This window comes from Anarhichas minor, unplaced genomic scaffold, assembly GCF_050575085.1.
Source record: "Anarhichas minor isolate MPS153535 unplaced genomic scaffold, ASM5057508v1 ptg000026l, whole genome shotgun sequence".
NCBI lineage: Eukaryota > Metazoa > Chordata > Actinopteri > Perciformes > Anarhichadidae > Anarhichas > Anarhichas minor.
This window is the reverse complement of record NW_027466472.1, coordinates 13,993,839-14,012,002: the sequence shown is the minus strand read 5'-3', so window position 1 is coordinate 14,012,002 and position 18,164 is coordinate 13,993,839. Positions and strand designations below refer to the sequence as shown.

Here is an 18,164-nt window from a genome sequence, read left to right as displayed (position 1 = left end):
GTTTTATTTTAATTTCATATTTATTCTATTATGTTTTACTTTTTTGTCTTATACTCTTGTTTTTTTATTTGTATGTAGTCAATAAATTGAAATATTGTGTACATGTTTGGCTACACAATATTTCAATTTATTTGTATTAATTTCATGTTTTACTTTCAGTTTATTTTTGTTTTGTTATACTTTTTTTTCTTTACATGACAGGCCCATGTAAAGTACTTTAAAACTGCCTTAGATAACAGATTTGGCTGTAAAATATACATTTTAAGTCTTTCTTTTTAAATTGTATTATTGCCACTGTGGACAATGGATATTGCACGTTAACCCATAGAAATATACCGTATTGAACTGTCCTATCTATCGCTAAGGTCCTGTCTTCCTGTCCCGTTCAGTGACATCGGTTACATCGGTGCTCGACTTCTCTCCACTGACCTCTGTAATCGATTGGTTTCGCCTTTCTCTTCCTCACATGTTTCATGTTTGGGAGAAAAAACATGGCAGCGCCCACGACTGAAGTGCAGATTGTTCCGGCAAAAAAGCCCACAGGTAACAATTAACACCGAATTGGAAATATTTTAATGATAGCCGGAATATTTTATACAGTAGACAAAGAAATGTGTCACTGCTGTGAGTACTTTATAGAGATATCTGGCTTCCACGTCGATGAGGAAACGTTACAATTAGCTGTTTTCAGCACAACTACTCAGCAGTCTGGCTGCAATGCAAACAAGAAAATGTTTAACCACCACACGTCTGGTGTGCATGGTGTTTAGTTATCCTGCTATGTTCGGTACCATCAACATGCTCGTTTAGAGCAGCAACAGACTCGTTAGCATCCAATCAGCGTCCAGTGTTGTGACGTCTCACCCGACTTCATGAGTCTGACAGATGAGTTGTGTGTTTTAAGGCTCTATGAAAGCCGGTGTGTGTGTTTCATCGTTACCGCGAGGATCACAATTCCTATCACATAACAAAAGGGAAAACAAACCGGTGCAGTCCCCAAATGAGATTGTACATTGTGATCGAAACTATTTGCCTGTACTGTTCCCGGGGAGTGACTGTGCTTTTTTCGCCTAGCATGCCTCCGTGGATCGTGGTTGTACCTGGACCGTGGCCCTGTCTGACACCCACTGCTGCTATTATTATTGTTATTAGTCACATTTCCTTTACTAGTACTGCTTTTATTATCATTCTATTATATCCATGGCAAATGCTGTTTTTTATCAGTGGTAATCCTTTTCTTTTATTATTTCTCCTCTTATTTTTGCCCTCAAATTATGTATAATTTCTTTCAGATGGATTGAATATGTTGACATTTTATTGTGTTGTTAATTGTGTACACATGACATCCATTGCACGTCTGCCCATCCTGGGAGAGGTATCCCTCCTCTATTGCTCTCCGTATGGTTTCTTCCTTTTTTTTTTTCGTGTACAGATTGTAAAGACCTCTGAGGCAAATTTGTGATTTGCGATATTGGGCTATAAAAATATAATTGTATTGTAATTGAGAACAAGCGCGGCTACGTCAAGCTTAAAAGCTGCCAGTAGAATATGAGCAAAATCTATCTAACTTCTTTCCATGTTCAACCGACTGGTTTGATTGGTGGAAAGTGACATAAGGGGGCTGAATTTAGACTGTTAGCTGTAAGAACTAATACTTTGGATTTGTTGTATGTTGTGCTCATTAAAACACTTCCTGCTGGGTTGCAACTCCAATTCCACGTCTCTTCTCGTCATTCCTGCCACAACAGTTTTTCTTGTAGCTTGTAGAAAACAATTAAGATGCTAAATTGACAAATTTGTGGTGCTCTACTATTCCATCGCTGTCTCCCTCTTAAAAGGTGCCTTGATCCTGTAGATCAGAGACACATTTGGACAACTTTCCTGAACTGTATTACCCGCCCCCCCCCCCCCTGGCTCCTGCTGAATAACTACACTGATTCAGCTTTGACGTTATTGTTTGACTCTGATCCTTGCGTGATGGTCTCTATTAGGTCTGATGGATATGCTTGAATCTGTGTTCGCCGCACTGCTAACAGCTCAATCATTTGACTCTCCTCAGTCCGAGGACCACGGCGGGTAGCCAATCAAATTCCAGATGAAATCCTGCAAGACGCGGAGTTACAGGAGGCGATCAAAGCCCTGCCTGCAAATTACAACTTTGAGATCCACAAGACGATTTGGCGAGTGAGACAAGCGAAATCTACGAGAGGTGAGCTCGGTTCTTTCTTAATACACTTGATTCAATTTGGGTGGAGCTTGCAAGATTTCAGATGGGAAGAGCAATTGTAGAATAAGCTTCATTGCAATGGTGAAATAGGGTCTGGGTGGTCCTCGCTTAAGAAAAGCCAACTATGCATTGTGCAATATGCTCGCGAGTGAAGTCTAACCACGGCATAAATTGCACAACTGATTTCTAAAAATGAATTGCATTAGCTGAATTGGAGCGTATGCTGGTTTAAGTTACTTGGAGGTAAAGGTTGCAATGAATACAGTCTTTGCGGAGCCTGTACATATAAAATGAATAGCCCTAATTTATAGTCATATTAGCAGAGATGGAGCACAAATTATGCTTTATGAAATGAGATCTCTGTCCCCAAACCTGACACTGACAACCATTACACTGTGCCACCATACCCTTCCTCATCTTGATTCAAAAATATATACATAATAAGAATATAATACTCGCACCTCATTTACAGCTGCTTTTCAAGTTAAAGAGTTAATGTATGATGAGCACACGGGATGCACGTCGCGTTGAGCATCTCATACAAAAACACGCGTGCAAGCATTCATTCAAAATGCCATCCATCGGTGCATCTGTGCTGTGACCTACTTTTGACGACTTTATTGTACAATCTGTAACCTGCGAGGTTCACACAGGTTTATCCAGTGTTATAACAAATCAAAAACAGGCCCGGTTTCCAAAACGCCATGTAGGTCATCCCACAGTGACTCTGCCATTCAATGTTTTTTAATGTCTTTTTGACCCATACTGAAAGCAGAACTTGGCCTCATAAACAACAAACACTACAAAACTGGGCAGCAATTTCAGTTGCCTCTCTGTTCAGACTGTTCAGACTTCATGTCCTTTGTTTGTTGGTGTTATTTCAGGATGGAGGTCTGAATAAGATCTGAGCAAAAATCTGAATTGAGTAGCAAGGCCTGCAGTAGGACTGTAGCCTCAGGACCAACTCAGGGCACAGTGGGAGGCTTCACTGCCTTCACTGACATCGACTGCTACTGTATTATGTGGTCTATGGCAACAGGCGAATCATTTTTTGTGCTGCTCTAAAACAGATTTTTGTAATATTTAACGATAATAATACATTGTTTTAAATATATATCGGTGTGTTAAAAACCTAATTCAACAGGTCTTAATTCTCTCTCTAATATCTTATTTTTTATATTACTGTGAAAACATCACCTTCAAACAACTGTATTTAATCAAGTTTCTTGTCAAAAACGACACTTTACAAGATAACAGCACAGCATGTGACGATGACGTAATAATTTACCTTCGCCTAATTTTTGCTGAGGAGCTTGAGGGACAAAAAAAATCGTCCTTCACTAATGTAAATGTCAAAATATATAGTCCTTCAATCTCCTTGGCTGAAAATATGCAGATGGCATACCAAGAGGATTGAATCATTTTTCAAATATCCCTGTGGGAAGCGTGCGCTTTACCGCAGCTTGCTGGCTCTGCTTTTTTTGTTGTGTGACCTTTTGTTTTTTTGTATCAGAGCCCACCCTCCCATACCCTCTCTCCCCCCCCCCCTCTCTCTCTCCCCCCCCCCTCTCTCTCTCTCTCTCTCTCTCTCTCTCTCTCTCTCTCTCTGAACTCAGAGAGCATAACTCACCTATCACCCCGGTGTCTCTCAGTTCCTCTTTGTGTCCATCTGTTTCTTTGTCTTTCAACTCCTCCTGAGTGTCATACACTGTGCTTTTGAAATAGAGGACTCATTATATTTCAGCTGCCCAGCCTCTTTTTTTTCTTTTTTTCAGAGTTCATAAATGGCCACACGCTTTGTGTTGCTTTGCCTAGTTTTCTCATTTTAGTCAAATTGTGTGTTGTTGTGATATAATCTGTTGCACATCACCGCTCTTTACAAGAGCAGCTTGGTTGTTCAGAGTTGTTTTAACTGCTGTCTTGATAAACGTCGCACAAATCCTGTTAATAATAACTAGCTGGCTTGAGTCTAATGTTTTGTTTATAGAGAAGCAATTGTTTGAGTGATGCTTGGAAAAGGAATTCAGAGCAGCCAACAAGCAGGATGGAGGTTCTTCATGTTAGCCATTCACAAATACGTTGGAAGCAGTGTATTTGTTTGAAATCAGGGCTAACCTTTTTTTTTTGGAAAAGACAGAAGTTTGGTAGAAACAAGTAGATTTGCACTTTCCAGCTCAGGTTTGTGTTCATTACATCAAAACTATCATATGTGTTTCCAGGTAATGACATTTACCCTTGGTGTTGAATTTTAAAATAAACAAGCTCTTTTTTCTTAGGATTGCTTAAATGTGTTTGAAAACAATGTCCAAGATATGTGCCGAACCAGCTGATTCATCAGTCGGCTCTAATGAAAATTACCATATGTGTTTCCTCCAGGTAAAAATCTTTGACCCTCTGTGTTTAGTTTTTAGTCAGCCCTGCACTCAACTGGTAAATCTTACTTAGAAAAACAGAATAATTAGACAAGAAGCAAAAAGCAGTTCGGTCTTGAGTGTCTTGGGGGACCTTGAATTCATGAAAGTGTTCCCCTGCAGGGATTGTGAAATGCCCGGGGAGTTGTTCTGTTTTCCAAAGTCTTCTCACAACTTAACTACAGACAATCAAACGATCAGCACAGCTGACAGTTTATCTTCAGATGTTTCCTTGAGTTTCAAGACAACAAGCAACATGTAGAGCATTTAGTTCCTCCTTTTAGTTTCCATGTTACAGTAACCTTTATGAGAGGGTGGGGTGTGGGGAAATAAGAGAAACGTTGTAATGATAGTGATATTGTAATGGCAAAAATATTTAGAATCCTAAATTCAATTTTGATTTGAGCATTGCCTCAATGCCAATGTTACTTACTCATCCAGCTAAGCCACAGATGGCCCACCCTGCTAAACCGAGGCAAACAAGTGGCTGGTGATTTGCTTTTTCTTCCCATTACATAATGGTCCCTCTCTGAGTAGTGTCTTTGTGCGTCCCTCAGTAACAGAACTACTGTTTTCATTCATCCCTTAACACAAAATGACTCCCCAGTGAGCAGTCCAAAATGTCCCTTTCTGCTCTGTCTGAACAGCGTGTTCCTTTGCAGAGATGACAGAAGACAGAGCGTTGGCTGCCAGTGTTAAGTTAAAGCAGATCACAGTCGGTCGTGTCTACAGATACTGAATAGAGTCTCATTACCACTACATTTTTACACACAATGACATATCCTAGCAGAATTGTGTCTATTGTGCCCAAATTCGAGTCGACATGCAGGTGACTTCCATTCACTCCTAATTCAGATGTGAAGTCACGTTTACGTGTGCAAACACAAACTGTGAAGACTTTCCAACTATAGACGATTCCAAAATGAAAATGTATGATTAAAAAGTCACGAGTTGAATTTGGAAAGGTTATTGAGTCATTTCAGAATGTATTGGTTCATTTATAGATATATATATATATATCTATCTATATATATATATATATATATATATAATGTTAGACTAAATAGTGCATACATAATGCAATACAACACAATATCACTGCAAACTGTGGACTCCAGAATTAACATAAAGTTGAATCAACACATTTCTTGAATAATTTCAACAGAAATTATAACCCTACCGAATGTCTGATTTATTGCAGCACTGCTGTATTAGACTTTATTAGTTGGAGCTGTGTGTTCCTAATAAACCTGATTCCTTATTTCATTAAGTCCCCTTTTTCTAATATTGGCCATTTTGAAGTTCCATAACATACATAGTGACACAGAGGACTGAGATGCATTACCATCTGCATACACACCCACGAGTCAAAATAAGTTTATTTATATAGTGCTCACATCATAACAGAAGTTATCTCAAGGCACTTTTTATATAGAGCAAGTCTAGACTGAACTCTTAATAATATTATTTACAGAGGCCCGAGAGAGACAGATGTAATCTACTACAGGATAAACCCTGTATATATCCCTATCCCAATCTTCCTAGTCATAACCCCCCTTTTGGAAATTCTGAGTAATCCCTTGGCTTTGTCCGTTCAGTCTGCCGTTCACTGATAAATTGGTCTTTCCAGTGCTTTATAAATTTACCTCCAGTCTGTGATAGTTAACGTAATCCCACATGTAGCTTCCTTGCAACCAGTACTGCCTGGAGCGTTAAAACAATAGGTTTGCATACAACGGCATCATTAGATGATCGGGGATTGACAGTTCATGTCAGCCTTTTGTCACTGCACATTGAGAAAGCTGCATGTCTGTAACATGTAGTGATCCACAATACGTAACGTGTCCAAGAATAAGAAACCTTCCACACTTGTTTCTTGGAGTTGTTGAACTGTATAAACATGTGACACCCGAAGCCTCCAAACGTCCGTGTGGTTTAGGTTCTCTGATTCGTAGGGGCAGGAGTGCACTTCCAAAAGGTAGAAGCAGCTTATCATTCTTGTGTGAAAACTCAAACATGCATTCAAACAGCCGGTCCCACCTCCAGCGTCTAACTCACCTTTCGCTGGGGGCAGCAGATGGAGAGAAAGCTCTTTGCCTCTGTCAGCTGTGGCAGAGGTGTGCTCTGAAACCTTTCTCTGTTAATAAACTTGCCCTTTTCTAGGCAATTACCTGTCTCTCACTGTCTGCATGAGTGCTTTGTGATCCCTTAACCTTTCATCAGTAAGAATTGCTTTCGCTCCTCCTTCTCACACTGCCCCATCTATCACTCCATCTCATGGCCATCCACCCTCAACCTCCTTGGCCTTTTTGTCTGTCCCGGCTTTTATATTGTTTAATGCCGTCTGGCCCACGAAGTGTTGAAATTGTTTCGGGCCTAGTCATGTGAAAACCCTGCGCTGAATTCGGTGTCTTCGAGTTGTAAGTGTCCACTGAGACATTGATGGATTTATTGAAGTGAGGTGCGGTAGAGTTTGACTGGGAGAAAATGTCATGGTTGATTGAAACAAAGCCTTTGTCTCTGTGGTGCTCACTCAATGTAGCTGCCATGGTAGCTGGGACGTCATACTGAACTGGTCGATACCTTATGAATGCATGTTTATGATCATATCAAATCTAGCTACATGGAACGTAAATTCCTGCTTCTCAAAAGGGTCGATGGCAAAAAGAGAGTGATACATGTAATGTAATCCCAAAGCACAACCCCTGTATTTTACATCGCAAACAGACAAAATCACATTATAGTAACAATGAGCTAAAGATTCATTCTAGTTGAAAACCACAAACTCCTTTAGAAATAAAAGATGTTTAATGTATGTTTGAAAGGAATCCCTTGTTGCCAAGATCTTTGGAAACAAACGCTTGAACACATAAACACTTTAAATGTGTTAGATGGGCTTCTGGGAAATAATATTTCACCATTTTATGATTATTTTATAAACAATGAACTGGGAAAGTGCACTCTGTAGCATGCAGATCTCTGCCAAGTGTGTCTGCAACGACCACTGCTTTAATGTTGTATTGAATTAGTACAAACCACAATTACCCCCCATCGAGACCACAAGTGTATCAGAAGCGTTTTTCACTCGCACGTCTCATGCAATAATTACACTCTCATTTTAATCTATGCAGCTGTCTGCTCCGGCACCATGCAGCTTAACTGCCGTTCACTGTGTAACACATCATATTGACTGATTATAGACTTCCTCTACCTGTCCTCTAACTGTCAGTTCAGCTTTGTGTTTAGTTCTGTTAGCTTTATTATTAGCCCCATTAGCTGTTACCTCTGTTAGCCAACCGCTAACTAGCTCTCCTCCTACAGGCCATAGACTTTGTATTAGACCGTGACGTCACCCTTTGGTGCGTGAACTTCCACTTTGAAGCCTCAAGTTCGGCATTTTGGCCGTCACCATCTTGTTTTCTTTGCAACCAGAGGTGACACAAAAGTGTGGAGCAACCAAAACTGTTACAATTAACTTTCACCCACTGAAAACACATTGTGAAAGGGTTAAAGTTCTAAGATTATTGTTATTGTTTGTAGTAGTATGAGGAAGTGTGCCATGTCACCACACCATATTTGCTTTCCTCATTATTCTCCTCTCGGTCACTCTTGTCTTTTCCTTCTCATCCACTTCATGCACTGATTCCCGTTCTGTTACTTTGCGAGGCTACTTGACAAGATCAATATCGTATTACTCTCTGATACGAATGTGTCGTCAATTGTATTTGATGATCCTATTTATGTGTGCTAAATTCTTTTATCTACCACCGAATATAAGATCCTTGATGCAATAAACACAAGACATCTTGCTTAAGAAATTCCCAAAGGACATTTAGATTTTCATCTTCTTTGAATTCAATATATTTTTTAATCATTTCACAAAGGTTAACACACTACCATAGGAGAGGTGGCTGATCCATAAGGTCCAGCAGATACTCCAGCCCCGATAAGTACACATGTCACCATTGAGCCAAAGCTAAAAATAAATACAAATGACACACATTTTTTTGTGGTTGTTCACCGAACGCTGGAAGCTGTATCGGCTGATATAATTCACCGATCATGGGGTCTCTCTGAATCCCTCTATTTATCGTGTAGGATTATTTATTTATTTTACTACATATATGTAAATTAAAAGCGGGGAAAGTATCATTCATTTATTGGCATGCAACATGAGCAAAATATTCCACTCTCTCTTGGAGACACTTTCTCTCATAGCACCTTTTTATACGCAGATCTCGCAGTACTGCTGTTAATAAAATGGCCCCTCATTACACCGGCTTTGCTTTTTTACACTCAACCAAACCAAGCCGGCATAATGCTGCATAAGTTGCAATTTTAGATCGCATGCCAGGCTTGACTTGAAACACAACAGCGTCAATGTCTAGTGTGCATTCACCCCCACCATGCCAACTGTCCCTTTTATACAGATGTGGATATTTTCTCTGTGACTACCTCCACTGCCGGCTTAGCGTCGGAGCAGCAATGCCCCCACCTTTCGTGTCCCTACCTTTCGTACAGAGCAGCAGGGTGGAATAACGGCGCAACAGTCCCGATTTGAACAGGCTGTGTAAAAAGGGCTTTCGAGACACAACTCACAACTGCAGTGAAGCCATTTTAGCTGCATGTAGACAAATTGTCTCGCATATTTTGAGTCATCTGATCGCATGGTCTGATTGGCTGTTATAGAGACTGTCAATCAAACTATTTAGAATTCATATTGGCCGATAACGATCAGTGGCCGATCAATCAAAGGACTCTTAATTAGAGTTCCTTGGGAAACACATTCCTTTGCCCACTGCAACCTTCCTTCAATATACCTGCAACTACTTTTTAGAAGTCGAGCATCTTTCATGCAATACTGATCCCAGTATTTAGCTGCTAGCTGGGGGGTTCAGTGGCAAAGAGAGTAAAAGTGTGACCCAGAGCCAGTGGCAGGCATGGAGACGGACATGAAAAAGAGAGAGTTCAAAGGTTCCGTACAAGCCATGAGCTGAAGAGATAGACCTGTGGTTATTGGTTTGGAATATATTTCCAACCGCCCGGCACCTGCTGAAATAAACCCAACGCTGTGGCAGAGGGGAAATTACCCTGAAATGTCACTATTTGCTGTCAGTGAAGTACTCTGAACCAGTAGCAGAAGATATGAATAACTGTGCTGTCCAGGATTTATTAAATAACATGTTGCCGTCACTCTAACAGAAGTATGTAACTCTCTGTTTTGCCTTTTTTCCCGCTCTCTCCAGTGGCTCTGCAGCTTCCAGAGGGCCTCCAGATGTTTGCCTGTGTCATCGCTGACATCATTGAGAGGTAAGGAGGTTATTTTGATTGCTTAACTTATTTGAGAGTCCGTATGAGTAGGAAGCAGGCGTAGAAGTCAAGCCAGCAGAGTAGGAACTTTAGCTGCTGCAGTCACCTGGTACTCATTAGGAGAGCGAGAGCTTTATCGCAATTCCCCGCCTTTGACCCAATCGGGGATTCAGCAGAAAATGAGACATGATTGCGCTGTTTTAGGGCAGAGCAGATATCACAGCTTCCCCTGCTCACAGTCGGAGGAGGCAAAATATATTATTCTTGTTAATTACATCTTGTTTCAGTCTGCATATGCCCTACTGCACAGCGGCACTCTATCACACAGACACCACAATGTTTTTATTTTTCTTCATCCTGCAGTGAGAAGTGCTTTAGCATTAATGTGCTCATTTATACTACGCTCATTTATACTACGCCCACCCCGTGATAAATAAGATGTCTGCTTGGTTAATAGTAACGCACATTCTGAAAAAAACTTTTATGCGAGGGTCACAATAATCTTAAAAATCTGCTGTGTTTTTTCATATTTTTCTCCCCGGTTTCTGTCTCTGTGGTCTCATTTCACTCATTCAGATGGCCTCGGTTTCTCAGGAGCACTCTCCGCTAAGTGTTTTCTCAAAGAAAGCGGCAGCTATCATTAAACACCCAGAGTGGTATCTTTTCATAGGTGTTTAGTCAATACTAACCTGATTACGAGATGAAGAATAGAGTGGCTAAAGCTGCCATAAACTTTTCAGGCTGGGCGGATATTTGATTTCACACAGGAAACTTGGATCACATCAGTTGGACTATATTATTGTGCTCTTCGTGCCTATGTGGCTTTATATAACTATGCCAAGACACATTAATTTCCCAAATAAATGAAACTTATTACTTAGAGAGGTGTTGTGGAAAGTGGTTGTCTTTCCCCCTTGCCTCAACTATTTTATCTATCTTGTCTTTTTACTTTTTTCATCTTTTCTCCAGCTGTATAAGACCTTTATCGCTTAATCGATCCATCTTTACTGTCATTCCTACGTTTTTTTGTTTTTATCACGGGAAAGATGATGGAGTAAAGTTTTGATGATATGGTCTGTTCTTATCAGTTCTGCTGCTATCAGTCTGAGAGGTACCACTGTTTGCTGAATGGCTTTTAAACCGCATGCCCAAGCAGTCCACATTTATACGTTTGAATTGTCACCGTCCAACATGGAGTCTGCAAAATCGGCCCCATCTCTTCTAATGAGAGCAATTAGCGGACACTAATTGCTTCTCTCACCGTATCCTCTATCGCTCATCCCTCTGCATTTTTCACCCTGTCTTCACCATCCACATGATTTCTCCCCTAGCAGAGAAGATGGTTCTCACGGTTTCCCTTCATTAGCTCCTGCTATATAGTTTCCCTTAAGCTATGTTGCATCTGTCTGTGCTGTCTCACTAAATACGTTTTTTTTGCAATTCTAGTCTTTCCAGATTTAACAGATGGGTTCTTTGAATCCTGGATGAACATCAGAGCCTTTGTGAAGTACTAAATTACTTTCTATCTTGTGCACCGACTGACGGGTTGAATATATAATTTGAATGGTATCAGCTGTGTTTGAGTGCTGTTGCCCCCCTACACAATAACAAAGGTCTTGACAAACCTTCAAAGATGGATAAACATGTTGGTCATCTAGGATCACACAACAGTTTCCTCCTAAAATAATATTTCTGGTTTAGTACGACTTGGGTATTATTTTTGCAGCGTTGACCTTTCTTTTTGGTTATGATAACATTTTACTGACCAAATCTGAGATCTTGGAATAAATCCATATAGCTGCAATGCAGACACTTTGTAAAAAAGATGAGAGTTTGGACAGATTATCTAAACCACTTTATTTGGAAGGTAAATTCAAATAGAGCCCGCACAAAATGCTGGCATTATTCCCAATTGCAAAGCAAAACTATCTGTGCACAAAGCTACGGCTGTAGATTTATTGTACATCTATTGTTTGTTGTTGATCCACTAGATATCAGAGGTAGGCGACCTTGGTGGCATGTGGCAGCTCATCCAATGGCACAATAACAAAAGGTGTGCCGCAGATTTGTTTTATCATACGCATGCCAAATATTGGGATGATACTTTTTCAGTCCCGATTTAATACTTTTGCTTTGTGAATCGGCCCAAACAGAGTACCAATCCAATAGCAATGTGTTCTTAATAAGCTGTATGCCTCACTGTGTGGAAGTGGGATCATTCTTTCATAAGTAAGAAGACATCAGACTCGACTTAAACATTGCTTTCATAACTTTGTAAAACACAGTGTAACAAATACATACCTAGATATAAATGTACTTAATTCTTATTTATAATTACAGTAGTAAATTACACACCAGCAATGTGTTAAAAGTATCCAGTATACAATGTTTAAACATAGGATTGAATTGAATAGATTGGCCTCATTTGTCCAATCCAGCTCTTTGAGTCAGTATCAGCCTGATATCCGATAACGGTATCATTATCGGTGCATCCCTAGCAGCTTCCACAGCCATTGACAGTTGTGCGGCCTGTTGTTTACGATAGTTTGAACACATCATGATAGCGTTATAATCATAGACTGTATGAAATATGGATGTTGTCTCTGTGACTGTCACCCATCGGTTTCTGAAGAGCCGTTGTGAAGCTTTGGCCCTCGCCCTGTTAGCAGTGACAACAAAGCCGAACTCCTGGCTAATCTAAAAATGGGCGAAGAGGTTGTGTTTTTAAAGGTTTTTCCTCCACGGCTTATTTTGGACAGACAAATTGCGAGCTTTATTATGTCTTCACGCACGCTGAAGAACTTCCACCCCGACAGCACGTCTACACGTGTGTTTGTGGCTGTGATGTTGCTGTCTGTGTCGCCGATATACGTTTAACTGAAATAATGCAACTCCTGAAATTGATATGACATAATCGGCTAGAGAGAGGACATATTACTCTATTGAAGTGGTTTGGACTGCAAAAACCATCAACTGCAATTGTACAGTGGTGTTGCAGCGTGATGCCTCTTTTATCTTAATAACAATCTTTGGCTGAGTGCAGACAGCAACTCGCAGAGAGCACACAAACCATCGCTACTCACAGAATTAACGTTAATAAGCGACAGTTGACATGACCTGCTGTGGCCGATGTTTGTCATTTCAGCCTGTTAAAGCACCAGCTAAAAATGAAAGGCTGCTACCTGAATTTCTTGTATTGTAATCTTTCCTATTAGAGGGACTGAGGAGAGATGATAGATTTGTTACCATTTGAGCCGAGGGGATTTTGGGAACCTCGGTGTCGATCACTGGTGCAACCAAATAATTTTCTTCCTTTCACACGCTCTAATTTTCATACTCTTATGCACTGGAATGCTTGCAGTGTAGAGCCTGGCTGTCGTTAAGGAGAGCAGCTCTGCAACAGCAGCAGGTTGAAGTGGATCCGTTTTTTAGCAGATATTGATTCATTTAAATTATGCCCGGATTGGATATGCTTTATTTCCTTCCAAAAACAGTAATTTTGTTTAATATCTGTATTTGTAATTGTTACCAAAACTTTAACTTGGCAGATATAATATTTTGTTACTGATAACAAAAACTGGTGGCCAAAATTTGAAGATAAGGGATAAAACACAATTCTTCTTTAACAGGGTTTGTTTCATCCGTTGCTTGACCACTAGAGACATAACAATGGTAGACGCATTGGAACAGGGTCGCCATGAATCTGTGTACATACCTCAGAAAACACAACACAGGGTCTTTGCAAAAGTGTACACCCATAAGTTGGGAAGCTGCAGGGTATAGCTAATGTGAGTGCCACAAGAATGGCACTTTACAGTTGACAGTCACAACACGTCCAAGAGCTTATTGCAGCAAACCGTGAATAAGGTGAACAGCATCTGGTGGCTCCTTACCGTATGATCTCTGATCCTGATGTGGGGATGAAACTGCAATATCTGTAAGGAGAAGCTAAAGGAACTCAAGGTCTTGGTTCAAGTGAACAATCTTAACACAAGAGCTCAGCATTTGGCTGATCCCTTCTAAGGTTTAACCCTGTCTGTCTCTGGTTGTTCAATCTTCCCACCTCATGCAACTGCTTGTGTGGGAGAAACCAGGATGTTCTGCCCAGAACCCTGTCTGTTGCATTGATTGAAATGTAGCAAATGGGCATGCTAATCATAATGTGGATCTAGCATAGTGGAGGGTGGGATTTGGAGAGAGTGAGCGACGGTAACCTTTGGATGTTGGCGCAGCAGGCAGCTAACCTCGTGTCACCGAGCTTATGTTGAAGGTTACCAGAGGTCCCAGGATTTGGGCGGCTCTGCCATCACCATAACTGCCACAGTCCCTCGTACTCGAGAGACAGGGCTGAGGTCCATATCAAAATGGGGATGAAAGGGCTAAGCTGCCCTCAGAGTAAGGCGCTTCAGTGGTAGGGACTGCTAAGTCCTAATGAGGACAAGCTGCTCCGAATTATGGCCATGCTGCATGTTAATACAAACCACACGCCCTTTACATGTGCGCACATGGCAACACATTTCCGACTTCAAATAAACAAAATAAGACAAATTAAAGTGGCAATAAACAAGTTTTAAATTTTCCCCCGCTAGCGTTTCCAATTGGTAATATTTTTGACTCCGCTGTCGCAAAGACAACCAGATTATTTTCTTAGCAACTGCCAACAACACAGGCGACTTTCTCACTAGATTTAGCGACTTCAGCGACTCTATTTGTAAAAAAAAAAACGACTAGCGACAAATCCAGCGACTCATTCAGACCATCAGGGAGAAATCCAGAAATATATTGAAATATATTATGTTCATTACCAATGCAGCTCAGAGTAATCTAAGTTCACAGCTCTTCTGCCAACAGCATGGAGTCTCTCCCTCTCCTCTTGTTCTGTGCTCTGGCAGTCTCTCTCTCACTGCACCTGACACAACCACTAAGCTTTATGTAAAGTAATGTGCGAAGACCTCCCCAATATGCAGATTAGCGCATGATGTCATCTTGGCGACCTTTGGAGCTAGTGCTAGCTACTTGCATCGGAAAAGAGTTGGCAATAATGCACAAAAAACACTGCATTTTGTTTTCCCCAGTGACTTCCGTTGTTCCATTGTCAACCTTTTCCGCTACTGGCGATAGTGACTGCGAATAACTTACATTAATACTCTTTGGCAAGTGGGGATAAAATGTAATATATTTTACAGCAGCGCCATGAATGCAAAGAGTCAGCCAATCCAATATGTTCCTGAAAAAGTTCCCCTTACTTTTCAGAATTACTTTATTTGAGTAGGGTTCAGTTATTAAGTTATATTTAAAACAGCGTCCTCTTACTGCACATCCGTCAAAATCTAGATGAGAAACGCTCTTCGCCTTCATTATTACTGTGCACTCAAAGCAAATAAGCCTGTGAAAACACATTATTCGTGAGTTTAAAGGTTCATTGTAAATGTTGGGATCAGTAGTTTGAATTTTTCTGTCAAACATTTTTGTATAACATTATTTATCAGGTCTCTATCAAGGAAACTACTGGCTATTAGAGGGTTAAAGCATTTTTTGTTGTTTTTATTTATACTAACACTATTATGGACAGCATGCTAACTAATTGTATCTTTGTTATATGCAAGATGATATACATGTAAAGAAATGCAAGAAATAGCATTTATTTAGCTATGCTTTTTTCAGCCTTGGCCTTGAAGATGGTTATTTAAATATACATTAAAACATACACATATCTGCAGAGATGCTAACATTTGGGTTAAGACAATGCACTTTATAAAGGTAGGGCTTGGTTTAAGTGTTTTATTGAATTAGATTATTTGTAGGATAGATGTACCTCGTAGACAGCAAATGAATAGAACCCCATACTGACATTACTAACTTAAAGATGTTTTCGCCCATAATACTCCATATCATATATTAGTCTTTCATTGATGTCATGCAGGCTACATGAACCTAAGCACTTTGAGATGGGAGCCCACTTGATACTTTGTGTAAATTGGTCTGTGCTGATAACTCCACTAATCCCTGCCGCCTAAATAACCATGTCATAATATGTAAAACAGCGTTCAATTTCTTCACTGCCATTCTCCTTTATCTGATTCTCATTTCATTCTTTACTCTCAGTGTTGACATTGTCACAAATTGAAAGACTTGTGAACTTTGCTTTCACACGTAAACAAGAGAAAAAGCTTTCAGTATAAAAGAAAGAATTGGTGTCTTGTGCAGGCAGACAGTGATGCATGTGCTGTCACTGTACCTTATGTTTTATTGCCTTTGATGGTATGCCAGCTGTCTAGTCCTAGCTTTGGAATGATACTTTTATGAACTTACGTCAGTATTTACTGCTGCTGCTTTTGTGACAGTGGGCCGGATATAAAGAGAGTAGCAGGGTATGTGGGGATGGCGCCGTGTCCCAATCCATAAAGACAAATTGGCTGAGCACACAAGGCCAAAGCCTTTTGCTATTGAAGCAAAAAACAATATGGAAAAATGAAACATTCTTTTCTCGTACTGAGGAGGAATTACCTTACTATGTATCATAGATCACAAGAGACAATATACATGATTGAATAGTGATATTGTTTTATTGTTTGTTTCTAAAATATATACCAAGGACTTCCTGTAAAGCAGTATTAATATGGAGTGTTGTAGAGTTGAATTGACTTTGCTGCAGTTTAAGAGGCACAGACGATAGGTATAACGTTACCTCTCACGGCAGCTGGATTCTCGCAATATCATGAAGTCACGCGAGAATCCATCTTTTCAGGCTTAGAGTAATGCGTTTGTGTACGTACCACAGAGCTACAGAACAACCAGCGTCCTGTGAGGAGCTACTGGTAGCTACGGGCGTGGTTCAGATGTGTGTGAAGCGACACAGAGGCAACTGTTCATTCAAATCAAAAATCTCCTTAAGAGGTTTAGCGGAGAGGCTACAATCAGAGCCGGAGAGTATTCCTTCATTGAAAAGAGAGCGAAGAACGACACTGAAGGCTTTCTCGATGGAAACAATGTTTTCCGCCCATCTCCTGACTTGCTTCAGCAAAAGTTTGATTGGCAGATTGTTCATCCAGTCACCTGCCAAGTATTTTTTTAAAGTGTTTGCCCTTTTCCAAGCAGTTTCCAATGACGGCTTCTCAGATGGTTCTGTGTGACAAACCATCTGGCACTTCGGGTTAGGTTTAACCATGATCGTTGTACCTATCAATATTTTTTTATTCAGAATCTTGTTTGTTTAGAGATACATGGACGTCAGAGGTGCAATACAGTAAACAAAATGTTGCAATAAAAAGTAGTTAAAAAGAAAGAAAGAGGAAGATCGAAGAACAGAGAGAAGCTGAGGCAGTTCAATTGTGATGTATGAGTAATGTGTGACTGAAAGCCTCGATGGTCACCGCCATTTTTATTTTCCCTAGAACTGGCAGTTGCCCTAAACCCACTCACCAGTTACCAATTCCCTTAGTTTCAAGTTTTTCCGCAGAATAACAGTCAGCAAAAAATTGCCTTCGTCCTCAGACTACAGTATAATGAGGCCCACATTTGTGATTAACATAGAAACAGGAGTAGGAAGGAAGCTTTCCCAAAAATGGCCTCATGAATAATGATAGTTTATTAACTAAGCCTACGCATTGTCAGAGATGGCCAACCAGCCCTGGCATTGAGTATAAAGTGATGAGTAAGGGATATGCAATTTATAACAATCTTTAAGGCACCTACATAAATGCTGTCCAACATCCAAAAATGCTGAGCTGATCTAGTCGCAACAAAAAAAATCGTACAATAGTTTCTTTTCTGGCTCTACAGAAACACCCCAACACTTATGCATGCTTTTTAGCTTGCTAACAATATTTTCAGTGTAGGCCTTAAACAAATGGCGGCCATCCATTGAAATATTGTCTGAAAAAAGTCGCCAGCTTCCAATACTTTAGTTTATGACCAAATACCTGCGTAACTAATTACTTTTTTCATCACACTCTAGTTTCTGTTTAGTGCTAATATGCTGAACTAAGAAAGAAAGTAAGAAATTATGTATTGGACTAGAGTGTTTTTTGACGCTTTTCCAGGTTATCAGGACTGGCCGGCTTTTTGAGACGCAGTTGTTTTTTAGATGTGTGGAAATTTCTCAATTGTAAGATGCATCGCGATGCATTCAGTTCATTGTGAGTTTTTACTGCGTTTTTCTGTCATTTACTGTCGCACTAGTTTCTCTCCACTCCTTTGATATATTTTTTTGTTTG

General features: G+C 40.3%; 1 protein-coding gene across 1 annotated transcript in view; it reads left to right on the top strand.

Annotated features, from left to right (window-relative positions):
• Positions 1-451: 451 nt before the first annotated feature.
• Positions 452-18,164, top strand: part of dph1 (diphthamide biosynthesis 1) — a 54,402-nt gene continuing 36,689 nt past the window's right edge. Inside the window, 4 exon segments of the mRNA XM_076100269.1 lie at positions 452-483; positions 485-543; positions 2,060-2,209; positions 9,885-9,948. Coding sequence (XP_075956384.1) covers positions 467-483; positions 485-543; positions 2,060-2,209; positions 9,885-9,948 — 290 coding nt within the window. The 5' untranslated portion in view covers positions 452-466.